The sequence below is a fragment of the Zeugodacus cucurbitae genome, chromosome 4, assembly GCF_028554725.1.
Source record: "Zeugodacus cucurbitae isolate PBARC_wt_2022May chromosome 4, idZeuCucr1.2, whole genome shotgun sequence".
NCBI lineage: Eukaryota > Metazoa > Arthropoda > Insecta > Diptera > Tephritidae > Zeugodacus > Zeugodacus cucurbitae.
The window spans coordinates 63,987,525-64,001,064 of record NC_071669.1 but is presented as its reverse complement, the minus strand read 5'-3'; the positions used below and the strand labels follow the sequence as shown (position 1 = coordinate 64,001,064).

General features: G+C 32.7%; 2 protein-coding genes across 3 annotated transcripts in view; one reads left to right on the top strand and one right to left on the bottom strand.

The window, feature by feature from the left end:
• Positions 1–12,554, bottom strand: part of LOC105211165 (putative mediator of RNA polymerase II transcription subunit 26) — a 113,651-nt gene extending 101,097 nt beyond the window's left edge. The window contains exon 1 of the mRNA XM_029039518.2: positions 11,921–12,554. The gene's annotated coding sequence lies outside the window, so the exon portion shown is untranslated. The remainder of the gene's footprint in view (positions 1–11,920) is intronic.
• On the top strand, positions 478–2,385 carry LOC105219640 (uncharacterized). 2 transcript variants are annotated; one of them, XM_029045207.2, is made up of 4 exons: positions 478–663; positions 722–919; positions 998–1,189; positions 1,247–2,385. In XM_029045207.2, the coding sequence occupies exons 1-4, from the start codon at positions 655–657 to the stop codon at positions 1,538–1,540; spliced, it is 693 nt and encodes a 230-aa protein (XP_028901040.2). In that variant the 5' UTR covers positions 478–654; the 3' UTR covers positions 1,541–2,385. The 2 variants fall into 2 exon arrangements, with proteins under 2 accessions (XP_028901040.2, XP_028901038.2); XM_029045205.2 differs by having other exon boundaries at positions 478–919.
• Positions 12,555–13,540: the final 986 nt, after the last annotated feature.

Genomic DNA, 13,540 nt, shown 5'->3' with positions numbered 1-13,540 from the left:
ACATCCTCAGCCACTCACTTTATTCCTCATAAAATTTGTTTTGTCAATTATTTCGTTAACTTTTGAGTGAGGAGGGTGGGTGGAAGGTACGTTGTTGGTTTGAGGTGGAAAAGCTCAAAGCATGGATATTGTAATGTTTACTTCCGTTAAAGTTTCGTGGCGAACATGCAACGGAAACCGTTTACAACATACAACGATAACATCAAAACAAAGCGTTTGTTGGCTTAACAAATCAAAATTGTTCATAAGCATGACAACACAAAAACACACATGTTCACACAAAGCCCAGCCAGTTTAGATGTATGTGGCTGTGTCTGTGTTTGCAAATTATCGTCTGGCATATTAATTTGGTAGGCGTTGCTGCATTAAATTGAACGAAGTGAATAATTCTAGGGGGAATAAATACGGTATTTATTTTGGAAATTAATACAAACTAGAAAATATAATTATTTTATTTAATTTAATGAATTACAGTAGTGCGTTTCTGTAACTTTTCGTTATGCATAATAACGAACGATATATCGAATTCACTATTATAACGAAGTGTAGTGTTTCTGTAAGTCTGGTGAAAAGCATTTTCGTTATTTTTTTCGTTATGACATTCGTTATTATATCATTAAAAAAATTGCAGTGATATTTTGCGGAAAAATAAAGATGAGCGAGGTAAGCTGGAAAAATTTTGATGTTTTGTTTATGTTTATATTGTTTATATTATTTACAGAAAAAAGTAAGAAGTGGAAAAGTTACCAAACAACAAAAACAAAAATTACTAGATTTATTGAAAAATCATAGAAATGTTGGTACCGGACAATTTGGTGGCCCAAACAGCGGCAAAGCTGCTAATGCTGTATGGGCAACTCTCACAGCGGAATTGAATGCATGCGGAAGAGCATGTAAAACCGTTGAGCAGTGGAAAAAGGTTCGTTCAGTATATTATATATAAACATATGCATGTATGTACAATTGTGCATTAATTGATATTTATTTCAATTCGCAGTGCTGGGCAGACTGGAAATCAGGCGTAAAGAAGCAGCAGGCCGCAATTATGCGTTTCCAGAACGCTACTGGAAATCGTCCTGCCTCTGAAGGTCCAGCGCCGCTAGATGGTATGGACCTGCAAGTGTTAGACTTTTTCCCAACTGCACTTGTTGATGGCGATGGCGTTACTAAGGAGTCGGGGTTTCAAGAGGTAATATCGTATAACAAAAAAAAATATTGAGTTTTAATCACAAAGATTCATATATAGATGAATGCAGATGAAGAATTGCAGAAATCACTTGATGACGTGTTGGATACACCTCAAAAAACCGCAAATGCTGCACTGCCATCGCCCACACCCAATACAGTGCCATCGCCCACACCAGACAGAATGCGACAGACTGCCACTTTCTTCAGTGCATTTGAACAAGTGAAAACCACTCTTGCTGAGCAGGAACGCAAACGACAGGAGGAATTTGACCAGTTGCTGTCCGTGGCGAAAGACATTCGTGCCTCCGTGCAATCCATGGCCGCTTCGCTTAAACAATTATGCGAAAAATAATAAACAAAGCTTTTTTTATATTATATTTTATTTTTTTTATTATAATTATTTAAAATGAATTGTTTTTTTTTATGTTAATTAATTTGTGAATTTTTTATAATTAAAATAATTAGTTAATTAAAATAATTTCGTACTATATTATCCCGACATCTTCTGCCTTGATTTAGCACACTACAATTTTCACGATTCTCTTCCAAATTGTCAACTTCCATACTGAAATTTGACGATACGTTTATGTCTGGAATTGGTAAATTTTTTTTTAATCTGATATTGTGCAAGGTTAAACACGCATTTATTATTGATCCAGCATATGCTGGTTTAAACAATACACCCCGTTCATGTGATAAGCACCCAAATACCTTTTTCAAAACACCATTAAGCCTTTCAACACAATTCCGAGCCCGAATGTGGCAATCATTGTAATTATTTTGCCCAATCGTCTGTGGATTTCGAAATGGTGTCATCAACCATGGTTGCTGTGGATAGCCTGAATCACCAATAAGCCAACTTGAATCTACATCACTGGCGTTTTGCCTTTCCAAAAATTGTTTACATTGGCTGTTCTCCCAAATAAAAGCATCATGGGTACTACCACCATAACGCGCGTTCCCAGACACTATGTTTAAATTGTAGTCACAAATAAGTTGCACATTTTTGGAAAAGTAGCCCTTTCTGTTTATGTAGCAGCATTCAACATCAGCGGCCGGCTTTTTAATTTTAACATGGGTGCAATCAATAGCACCAATGCACCCAGGAAAACCCGTAGATGAAAAAAATCTGTAAAAATATAAACACTTATGTTTTTTATGTACCTATATAATGACGTATATAATGACATAATATTACGTTTGTTTTATATTGTTTTGTTCCTCTAAAGATGTTGGAAATTTAATGTATTTACACATTAATTTTCCTTCAATGATGTTTGTGACTTCTTTTACTGCACGACACACAACAGTCTTGCTTAATGAGCACACAAAATCTTGGCCAACGTCTCTCAAATATGATCCTGTTGCATAGTAATGAAGTGCTGCAGTCATTCTTAATGATTTTGGGACAAACGTACGCCTTTCACCACTTTTCATATGAGGACTTAGCTCTTGTAACAAGGCTATTGCGGGATCTTTTTTAAAACGGAATAGCTCTTCAAAGCGAGCTTCCGGCAAATGAAATGGGTCAGTTGTATCCCTCAGATGTCGCCGATGAACGCGTAACATATTCCGTTGGTCCTCTAATAAGGCAAATAATGCAGCAGCTATCATAATTTGATTCACTAAGAAATTATAACATTGATAATAAATTTATACATTCAAAATATATATGTATATAGTATATAAACTTACTATATTCGTGTACATTGACAGATGTTTATGCATTCATTTCAGTTATAGCACATTTTCGATAACATTCATAACGACTCACCACAACCATAACGAAAGGTGACTTTTCTGAGTTACAGAAACGCTTCAAAACAATTGTTCGTTATAAATCTTTCGTTACGCAAAAGTGATATTTCTTTCGATATCATAACGAAAAGTTACAGAAACGCACTACAGATCAGTAATGAAAATTTTGAAAAAAATCGAAAAAGAAGTATAAAAATTAAGGGGCACACCCAGTGTGAAATTTCAAAAAAAAAACAATTTATTTTTCATATTTCGGTAGTTTAAAAATAACATATTAAAATTTAAAATCGATATCTTAAATAGTTTTTGAGTTATAGCAATTTAAAGAGCAGCCGCTCGGTAACAGTGAAAACGATCATTTTATCTTTAAACGCGTTTTTCTTGAAACAGCATTTTCCGAATTTACTGCAGAGATTACTCAAAAACAAATGATCCGATCACTATCAAATTTTTTTTACATTTTTTTACAATGGCCTATCGATTTTTGATCTGATCAAAAAATCGAATTTTGGCAGGCCAAAAACAACCAAAATTTTGGGTACAATTCGACTATTTTTTTAAAAACGCCGCCATATTGTCAATTTTAGTCTTTGTTTAGACAATATTATCTAGTTTAACAAGAAATTTTTTTCTTTAGATTTAATCCACTGTACTGCAGCAGTGATGGAGCTTTTTTTCGCGTCGTTTGAGATCGACTATAACTTAAAAATATTTCATTTTTTTCTTCAAAAATTTCACTGTATATTCTTGAAACATGTATTTATAAATATATTCTTAAAATTTTGAAATAATTGATAAAGTATTTTTTTTAATAAAAGTTCCCAAAAATCACCTTTTTTTAGGCCATTACACTAGGCCCCTTATGGCCTAAGAATACTAGGACTCTATAAAAACTTAATATCTAGAAACGAAATGGGAATAAATTTGGGAATATGAATGCTATAGCAATAAAAGGTCCTTTATCAGTCCTTTGGCTGAATTTTTTCATGTTATGGTCTCCTTTAAAATACAAACTTCATAAGCAATGATTTTTAAATACATTGTACAAGTTCATTCCAATCGGAAAGGACAACACGATGACAGTCACTAAATTTTAAAATTTTTGTTTTTGAAAATTTTGGATTGTTTTCTGTTTTCGAAATTATTGACTTGATTTGAAAAATTTTCGATTGTTATATAAACATCTCGACCGTTTCATCGTTCAGTTCGTGATCAAAACTTGAAATATTGTTGTACCTATATACATACATAGGTCGATCTTGAAGGGAGTCTTCAAAACTTATAATATCTTCCTGCGTCTGATTTTCGTCAAAATGCACCTCTGAACTCTTAATAAGCATTGAGATAAGATAAATAATTATATCATTACTGATCTCAAAATTCTCTTTAAATTTGAAATGTTTTTTTTTTATAAAATTAAAAAAGAAATTCTGATTATATGTAGGTAACCTCTCTTTCCAAAAAATAAGAGCATTAAGTTGAACGGAAATTTGCATTAACCAATATTGTATTGAGACCAAGAGATATTGATGCGAGTAAGAGGTTTCCATAAATAGTCCAAATCAATCTAAAGAAGCCATATACAGGATCGTCTATGAAAAGTATAATTTATACTACTATTATAAAGAGGAAAGATTTGTATGTTTCTTTGTATTGAATTAACTCAAAAACTAATGTGCCGATTTCAACAATTCTTTCCCCATTGGAAAGCTACATTCACCCCGAGTAACATTGGCTATATTTATTGCTAGAATCTCAACTTTCTGGAAATAGTTCCCAGGTGAGGGTATCAAAAAGACTCCATGATGGAGAATCTTAATCTGAAACTGAAAATCGTCTTGCAAGTCATTCTCTTCGCATCGCAATCGCGTTTTAGAGAGTCGAGTAACGAGTGCTCGCAGCTGCTTGCTGAACAAAATTTCAAAATCTCCCAAGTACGCGCTTGAGAGTCGAGTACGGAGCGTATGCAGCGGCTTGAAGAACAAACTATTAGAAATATACAAGCTCGCACTAGGAAATATTTGTTTAAGCCAGTACAAAGGCGGATAGTATTTTATAAACAATCAATCAACAAACTAGAGCTGTAAGAGAGCTTCCTGATTGCTTATTCAACTTATCCTGAAACCGAAGCACTTAGACTGGAAAAGTAGGTATCAGAACTGTGATCTTAGAGATCTTGTACAAATATAACAACTTTGGAAATCTTGTGTCAGCGACATTTCGGAGATTATCCATTTTAGTTTGCATATGTATAGGGACCACTATGAGTCTACTCATATAAGAAAGGCTCAGTCGTGTGAAATGAAAACACTATAGCTAACATTGTCAGATATTATAGCTTCATTTTCTGTATCTACTATTAAATGCTAATTAGAATCGAAAAGAGGAATTACAACGAGGAATCACCCTCGAAGCAACTGAATGTCTAATATTTACAGAAATTATCACACATTATTCTGGTTTTGGGTTGGATTCTTAATTATTAAATTTAATTTAATTAATCTGTAGATGTACAACTTTGAGAAGAAGGCCTGAAGAAGGGGCAGTATCTATATATATAGATAAACCAAGCTATGGTTGTAGGAAGCAGTCGTCACATCACTCTGTTAAAATTGGTCAAAATCTACCAAAAAAAAAAACGAAAAAATCCCGATTCACCGCTACGCATGACCATTGAGAATGTGAATCCGTGATCACAAAATATTTTTCCACAAAATAATTGTGTACCTGTTAGCCGAGCAGATTCACATTCATGCTTTTGCATTTGGTGTGCGAGTTGCGTTTTGGCGTTAAATCGACACAGACAACATCCGTTCGCATTAATTAGTCATAAAAGCCAATCCATCACTCAATTTTCATTTGCTTCCACATGTACCACAACAGCAACATCAAGAGCAGAACAAACAAACAGACAAGAGAGTGGCGCACAATGAGCGGGCAAAGTATGCAAAAACAACAAAAACACCAAAAGCCAAAAACCAAAAAAAAAATAAATAAAGAAGTGTATGTGTGTTTGGATGAAAAGTGTAAAGGAAGGGGTGTATAGGAAAAAAATAACAACAAATAGTTTGCGAACAAAAGCAACAAACAATAGACACTGCAATGCATAAAAACTCGTATGTAATGGATTTCTATTATTAATATGTGTCTGTTTGTATGTATGTGGCATATGAAAAAAGCGTTCCTGTACCCCTCCCGGCCCTGCTTGCTGTCAAGTCAAGAGTTTTTTGCTTTACTTTTTTCATTTGTGGACAGTTCATTAATGCCACCACAGACTGCAATTGCCTCCGTCAGCGCCGCATTGGACCGCGGCGTTGACAGCCGAGCACAAGAGTCGCAGAGCGCGCGGCCGACTGTCTGCCAGACATCACTTTGCGCTCATCGTCGGCATTATCTTTAATTAATTTATAATTATTTTTAGCATTAACATTCGGCTCGTTATAAATATTAACATTTTTTAGTAGACACATAAAGGACATGCCAAACACGCGCAACAACAGCTTCAAATGCGTTCATTTGCTTGTGTGTCAGTGGGCATATTGTGAATATAATATATATTTTTGCCTTTTGTCTGCATTCATTTACTCACCATAAATCACCGACTGCATGCAACTGCACCATTGTAATTGCAATTGCAGCAAAAAGAAGCAACAATAACAATAACAAGGCAAATGTGTGAGATTTTCTTCTCATTACGTTTCGTACCTAAATTTAAATGAATTTCTTTCGATTTTAGAAAAACATGCTAGTTCTGTATATTTTATAATTTTAATAACTGCGAAATGATATGCAAATGTTTTGCATAAGGAAATGCCAAAGCATTGCAATGAAGTGTGAAATGCAATAGAATTTGCATTCATTTGATGTGCATATTATGATTGTAATAAGGAGAGGTGTCTTAGAGATTTCATTGTTTAGATTTACTTGAAGTGTTTTCTAAAATGGTATATTAATGGATTGCTATATTTTCTACACCTAACTGTTGTTTTCAGCGCCTAAAACTGATCCAGCAAGATATACATTTGACTGATTTTTTACCGACAAATTCAGCAAATAAATATTTTCGATAAAAAATCATAAAAATATTTTGATCAAATTATAAGTGAATTTTTTTCGATGAAAAATGTTAGGCATTGGTGCCAAAAATGCGTAAAATCAGGTAAATTTTTCTCTTAACTTCTATATAACTATGGTAAGGATTTTCCAACTTCCAGTTGGCCTTGTACCGTATATAATGGTTAATATGTAAGATATGGCAACAAAATTTTATGAACGTATATTCTTGAATATACCACTGTTTGGCGGAGAAATTGTTTGAAATGGCTCCCCGAATCCACAACCCACATATACAAGATATATTGATTCTTTATTCCAATGGACTTCTTCGAAATATATGGGTCAAATAATGAATTATTTTTATAAAATTGCGTGAAAAGTAGAATATGATCTCGAGCACATGCCTTTCATTCGCCTCAATATACAGTGATGAAATTAATCGAGATGTTGGTCTAACCTTCATAGTACTAATATAATGGTTTTTGTCAATCTCGTTGACTTTTCTTGTATATACCCTATATCATGATTTGTCCCTTAAGGGGTTACATGGGTTTCGAAGATTCAAAATTTATTTTTTCCCCTTGTTAATTTCTACAACATCTCTAGAATAATATCCTAAAATTTCAGGCCAATCCGAATAATAGTTTCGGAGTTACAGCCTTTGGAAGGTGTACGCTCCAAGTCAGGTATTATTGTTACTCAAAACTTTAAACGCGTTTTTCTCGGAACTGTGTTTTCAAAGTCGGTTGTCAAATATTCTCGGGAACTACTCAACCGATCTTGATTAAATTTTGCACAGGTTTCGAGATACAATTTACTCGTGCATGAACGAAAGATTTTTTATTCAATTACAACTTAAAACTTGCTTGACATAAGCAAGTTTGACCGAAATTTTTATTTTTTTGGAGAAATGTCTGCCAAAATTAAAATTTTTATTTTTTTTTGTGTTTCCTTCGTTCAAGCACGAGTTTATGGTCTTACGTAAAACATTTCTTTTTTTATTTCGGATGATCCTGTCAGGAGTTATGCTGTTTTTTTCCGAGGGGTCACCGAAAATGTCATCACAATAGAGGGTGTTCTTTTTTTTTTGAAAATTTCAGAAATTATTCTTTAAATATGTATCTATAAGACAGGCAAAAGTTTGAATGAATTAAATAATTTTTTACATAGAAAAAAAATATTGAAAATAGGCCTTTTTTACCCGCCAAAACCCATGTTTATAAAAATCGCATGCGATATTTTCAATTTGAGATTTTTAAATTTAACGCGTGATATTTTTTTTTAATTTCATACCCCCGCAATATCAACAAAAATTATTTGTTTTCTATTTTTTTATTTTGAAAAGTAATCAACTACATATAAGAGAGTACATTGATAACTCATTAATTTGGTATAATTGCTAGCTATTATATTTCTGTTGGATTATGCCAGTCTATGCGATTAAACCAGTTGTTTGTTCGTTTGACCACTCGCTCAATATCACACTTAAAATATGCTCTTTATCCATATAAATTTACTTTTTATTACTTTTTAATTCATCATCTTACTCAAATTAGAAAAATTAAGCATAAATTAAGATGCTATAGTGAGAGTTTGTACACTAAGCACCAGTAGTAATACATAAACCCTGCTTACAAGTGTGATTGCACCAATTTTTCAATTGCAATACCATTTTGTTTCTTGATACATTTCTTTACTGTAGAGTACTACACGGCGTATGCGTAACATTCTTACGATGTGATCTGACAGGGATTCCATTAAGCTATAAAATTTATATAAATCGTATATATTCTAAAACTGTTACTGTTTACAACATTCCAGCTGATTGATGACTTAGTAAACATTATTTTATTAGGCGGTGTTGAGATATAAGATTTGTTGAGAAAACTGAAATGTTTTCTACAATAAGTGATATAACATGATAGATTCGTATCGGTACAGCATTTCCGGGATTACTCACTAGATAATAAAAATTTAAATGTCATTTCTAGATACATATATTTTATAAAAATGGTAATTGGCTTTATAAATTTCACTTATGTCAACACTTCTGGGTAAAAATGCTGGGTTGCACTAAAAGAACTGCTAAACTTGATTTTTAGCGATAATTTTTGTTCCAGAAAATATAAATCTTCAATTTGAAATATTTCAATTTTTAAATAATTTTTTAATTATTTAACTCAAAATTATAAAAATAATATTTTGTTTATTTTTTAGATAATTCTCTTCACTTCCACATTTGATATTGCCCTTAATGCATTAAAATTCAGCATAAATATTTTCAACACATACGCACACTCAAGCACATAACAGTAATTTACGCGCATAAAAAAACTTTCAATTATTTGTAGTTGTTATTGCGCGCATTAATATTCATTACTGGTAATTTATTGTAATTCATTACCACAATATGTTGACGACGCGCTCTTGATGAATTAACGGTTTTAACAAATATGCTGAAATATGAGTCAGCTGAAGTAGCTGTAAATGCTGCTGCAACAATAAAATGCCATTAAGCAGGCAACAACAACAATAACAATAACAAATAGTAAATTTGTGTATTTGAAACTTCAGAGACAAAGAAACAACTCAATGAAATATTTACGCGAATGAGCGCGAGCGCAAAAGTTTCGAAAAACCAACAACATATTTTAATTAGGTACATATACACTTATACATATGTAGATATGTAGATATGTATGTCAGCATTCATTTCATTGCGAGTTTTTCACATTATTGCAAAAGCAATCGCATTTTATTGTCTGCTTACTTAGCAGCCATAGATCGTCTCGGCACAATAATGGTGTTAACAAGTAGCCGAAAATTTCTTATATAAACACGCGAGTTAAAGTATTTATTTTATTAAACATTTATTTGGCGAAAATTAGTGCACTTTGTAGTGTTACAAAACGGCTTACTTAATCACTTGCGTAACACATTCATATTCCTTCTGCGCCTAACTTGTCTTCCTTTTCTTCTTCTTTTTCTTCTTCTCGAAGACCGAAAGTAATTAACTAAATCTTGCTTGGTTTTCGCTATAATTCGTTCAACTATAAACAAAATATAGGCACACACAGACAAAAATATGAGAGCATCTGCTTTAGTGAGTCTATGACCGTGTAAATCGAATCGCCAACGCCAATAAAAAATAAAACTAAAATACTGAAGTAGTGTATCGGATGAAAGCACTCTTCGCTTCAAAAAATAAACATTAGTAAAGTAAAGAACAGATGTGTTTATTTAACCAAGAGGCGAAATTTAGTGGTTATGGGCTGGTGAGAAATTTAGCTTGTGGCAAGTGAAACGCGAACAGACTATACATTTTTCGAACATCTCTCATACTGTGTTCCGTGGGGCTCATTGGGAATAATTATATAAATTTACAATATTTCGACCGACTTACACATCGAAGTAGAAAAACTTGGAATTTCGAATAATACCGTTATAAGAAAAAAGTTTATTAGGGTTTTTTAGAATTATTTTCGAATTGGGTGCATTTTCGAACTAGACTATAGTTTTTGTGAGAAAATTTTTTAGAACTCTATACCCAATAAACATGGTTGGCTGATACATCGAATTTTTTTCAAGAGATTTACATACTTAGCCCAAAAATATATAGGTCCACGCTCACTTTTTTAATATTATAACTTATATTCGAATTATTCTCTCTAAAACATTCAGAGAAACAGTTTTTAACAGCTCTGATTAAAAATTTTAAAAATATTGGGGTTAGAGTCCTATAATTTTTGGCCTAAATCACTGCACTTTGAGCACCAATATCATGAAGTTAAGTACACTGAAAAAAGTTAATTACATTAATATTTTGCAGAACAGATTTTTCATCTTCAGACGCCTTGTAATGCAATTTCGTTGGTACCGATATCGCAAATGGCCCCTACTCTTATCGAAAATTTCAATTAAATTAAAAGACTTCTTAGGACAGTCCCAATTTTGTCATCACTTTTAACTCAAGAACACTCATATCTCATGTGACAGATAAAAAAATACTTTTTTTTGCAGAGTTAAATGAAAATATTTTAGAAATTAAACACAGTCCAGTATGTTTTTTTGGATCATATTTCTACAATTCACTATGTGAATGGATGTCACACAAATAAAATAAAAAAATATTTTTCGAGGCTTTTGAAAATTTGATAACTTCTTTCTTCGAAGTATACCTTTTGGCGCAAACTGTTTTGAACCCTATAAACCCTATATGTGTTCAATATATTAAGCCTGAATTTTATTTTTTTTTTCTTAAAATTGATGTTTTTGTTTATAGAAAATGTTAAATTAAACTAAATTTCTACTTAATATATTATTTTGCATTTAACTCAAAAGATTAACCAGCTGCCTGGGTTTACTTTCGGCTAGAATCTTACTAGTAATGAGTATTGAGTGTTTTAAGTAAATATATATTGGAAATTAAATTAGCTTCCAAAAGCTATCTAGAGCTATCTATTTGGGATATATGAACGAAGAATTGATTTTGTCATTAACTGAAAAAGGTGAAATCCCAAAATCAAGTTTCAAAACCGAAATAGTTTTATATAATCTGTATTATAACAAATCTCAGGTTTTCTTATTTTAACGTCAGAGTAGTATCAGAAGAATAAAGCGACTGCATTATGGTTTTATTTTATCTAGCTTATTTTTTTTAGTTTACAAAACCCTTAAGTTTTATAACAAATTAGCACTCGAACTTTAGTAGGATATACAAACTCCAATTTATTGGGTCTCAACGACCGATCTGTTGAGTACAGCGTTCTTTGAAAATTTATAGAAATACTTTTATATTCCAAAACTGTTATTGAAAAACGTTTTCAGCAATTATTTTTCTTTTTATATCAACGGTTTTGTTGTAAACTTTGATAAGAATATTATTTCAAAAATATTTCTCTGTTATAAATCAACTTACCAATAATTGCTATGCACACTCACACAAAAATATATATTTCTAAAATATTTAGTATTTATATTACAATTTTGTTTGTATTACTAATTTATTTATATAAATTTTTACACAAAAATCACTACAACACACTTCACTATAATATTTATTCACCGCAAATTGTTCAATAACAACGATCTTTTACGATCATCGCTTGCGCATTTATAAACTCTCTTTGATTGCAAAAAATATTTGTTTTAATATTCTCAATGAATTCCTTAAATTCACTTTACAAACAGTTTCACTTTATGTGTTTTCACATTAAATTCGCATCATCGGAATCGTAAAAATCATATTCGTATTTACAATTTACAGATTTGAAATTCCTCAAAACACGTATACTTCACGCGTATTTGCCTTCCTGCTGCGCTAAATTCTAAGTTGATGCGCGAATAATCGGATGGCGCAATAAACTGAAAAACACGCGAAGGCCGTTTCTGAGTAGCTCGCACGAAAACACGTCTAAACGCACGGAAAAGTCGTTACCAACTGAATCGTACGATTGCCGTTACATTGCACGAAATGCCGAATGGGCCGCCCAAGCACAAATGACAGCGCACGACGGCGCTGAATAGCAAGCCATGATGGTGAACAGCGAAAAAACGGAAAAGACGAAAGGCAACAGCGAACAGCCGTCAAATGCCAACCAACAGCCGGCCGACCATTCTCAACTCGAGTATTGCTGTGGAGTGCAGCAAGTAACGGTACTATGGGAGAGCATGCATCTCAGCAAACTTAAGAGCACACTCACGTGCACAGTTTTCATTTGTTTACAGTGGTGTATTTAGGCGTTGAGAAGATGTTGCCGGATGTTAAATGTTTATGAATTAGAATATTAAATGATTTTATAGAAGTTTCTAAGGATTCTTCAGACACGAGACGAAATTAATGAATCAAGAGAATTACTGTATTTGAGAGAACTGCAGGATTGGAGCGCAGTGGAAGTAATTAAGGGACTAATTAGGTTTATTGAATCCTAAATGTATGCTACATTTATTTAAATTCATTGCAATTCTTCTCAAAATACTTGTCATCGCAATCGATTTCGTATTTTAGAAGTCTATTATTTTTTTATCCAAAATTGAGAAACTATTATTTTTTCAAATCAGTATTATTGATGGACTACTCACCCTAAAGGTAGGCAACGATTTATGAAATTAATTTCAAAGGGCCTTAAAATCACTTTCTTAGTTGTCTGTCCGTGTAAAGATTCACTCTCAATTGAATAAAAATTAATTTAAAATATACAAAAAATTTTGGGCTATCTGGCAACCTCTCAAAATAAACCATTTCTAGCACGTGTGCCGTTTGTTACGCCAAAAATTCACTTCTCCGACTTTCTTCACCGGCATGTAAACAAATGTTACTTAACATACACTGTTAAATTAACATATTGTTAAAACAGCCGGCTAACAGCAACTTGCGCTCTCATTTAACACACTCGCATGAAGTTAACATTTGTTGTTGCTTGTGCAAACAGTATTAGACATTTCACTTTACTTTTTTTGTTGGCCAAATGCCACCACTTTCGCGTCTGTCGCACACAACATTGTTGTTGTAGGTTTTTTGTATTTGTTTGCCTTTTGG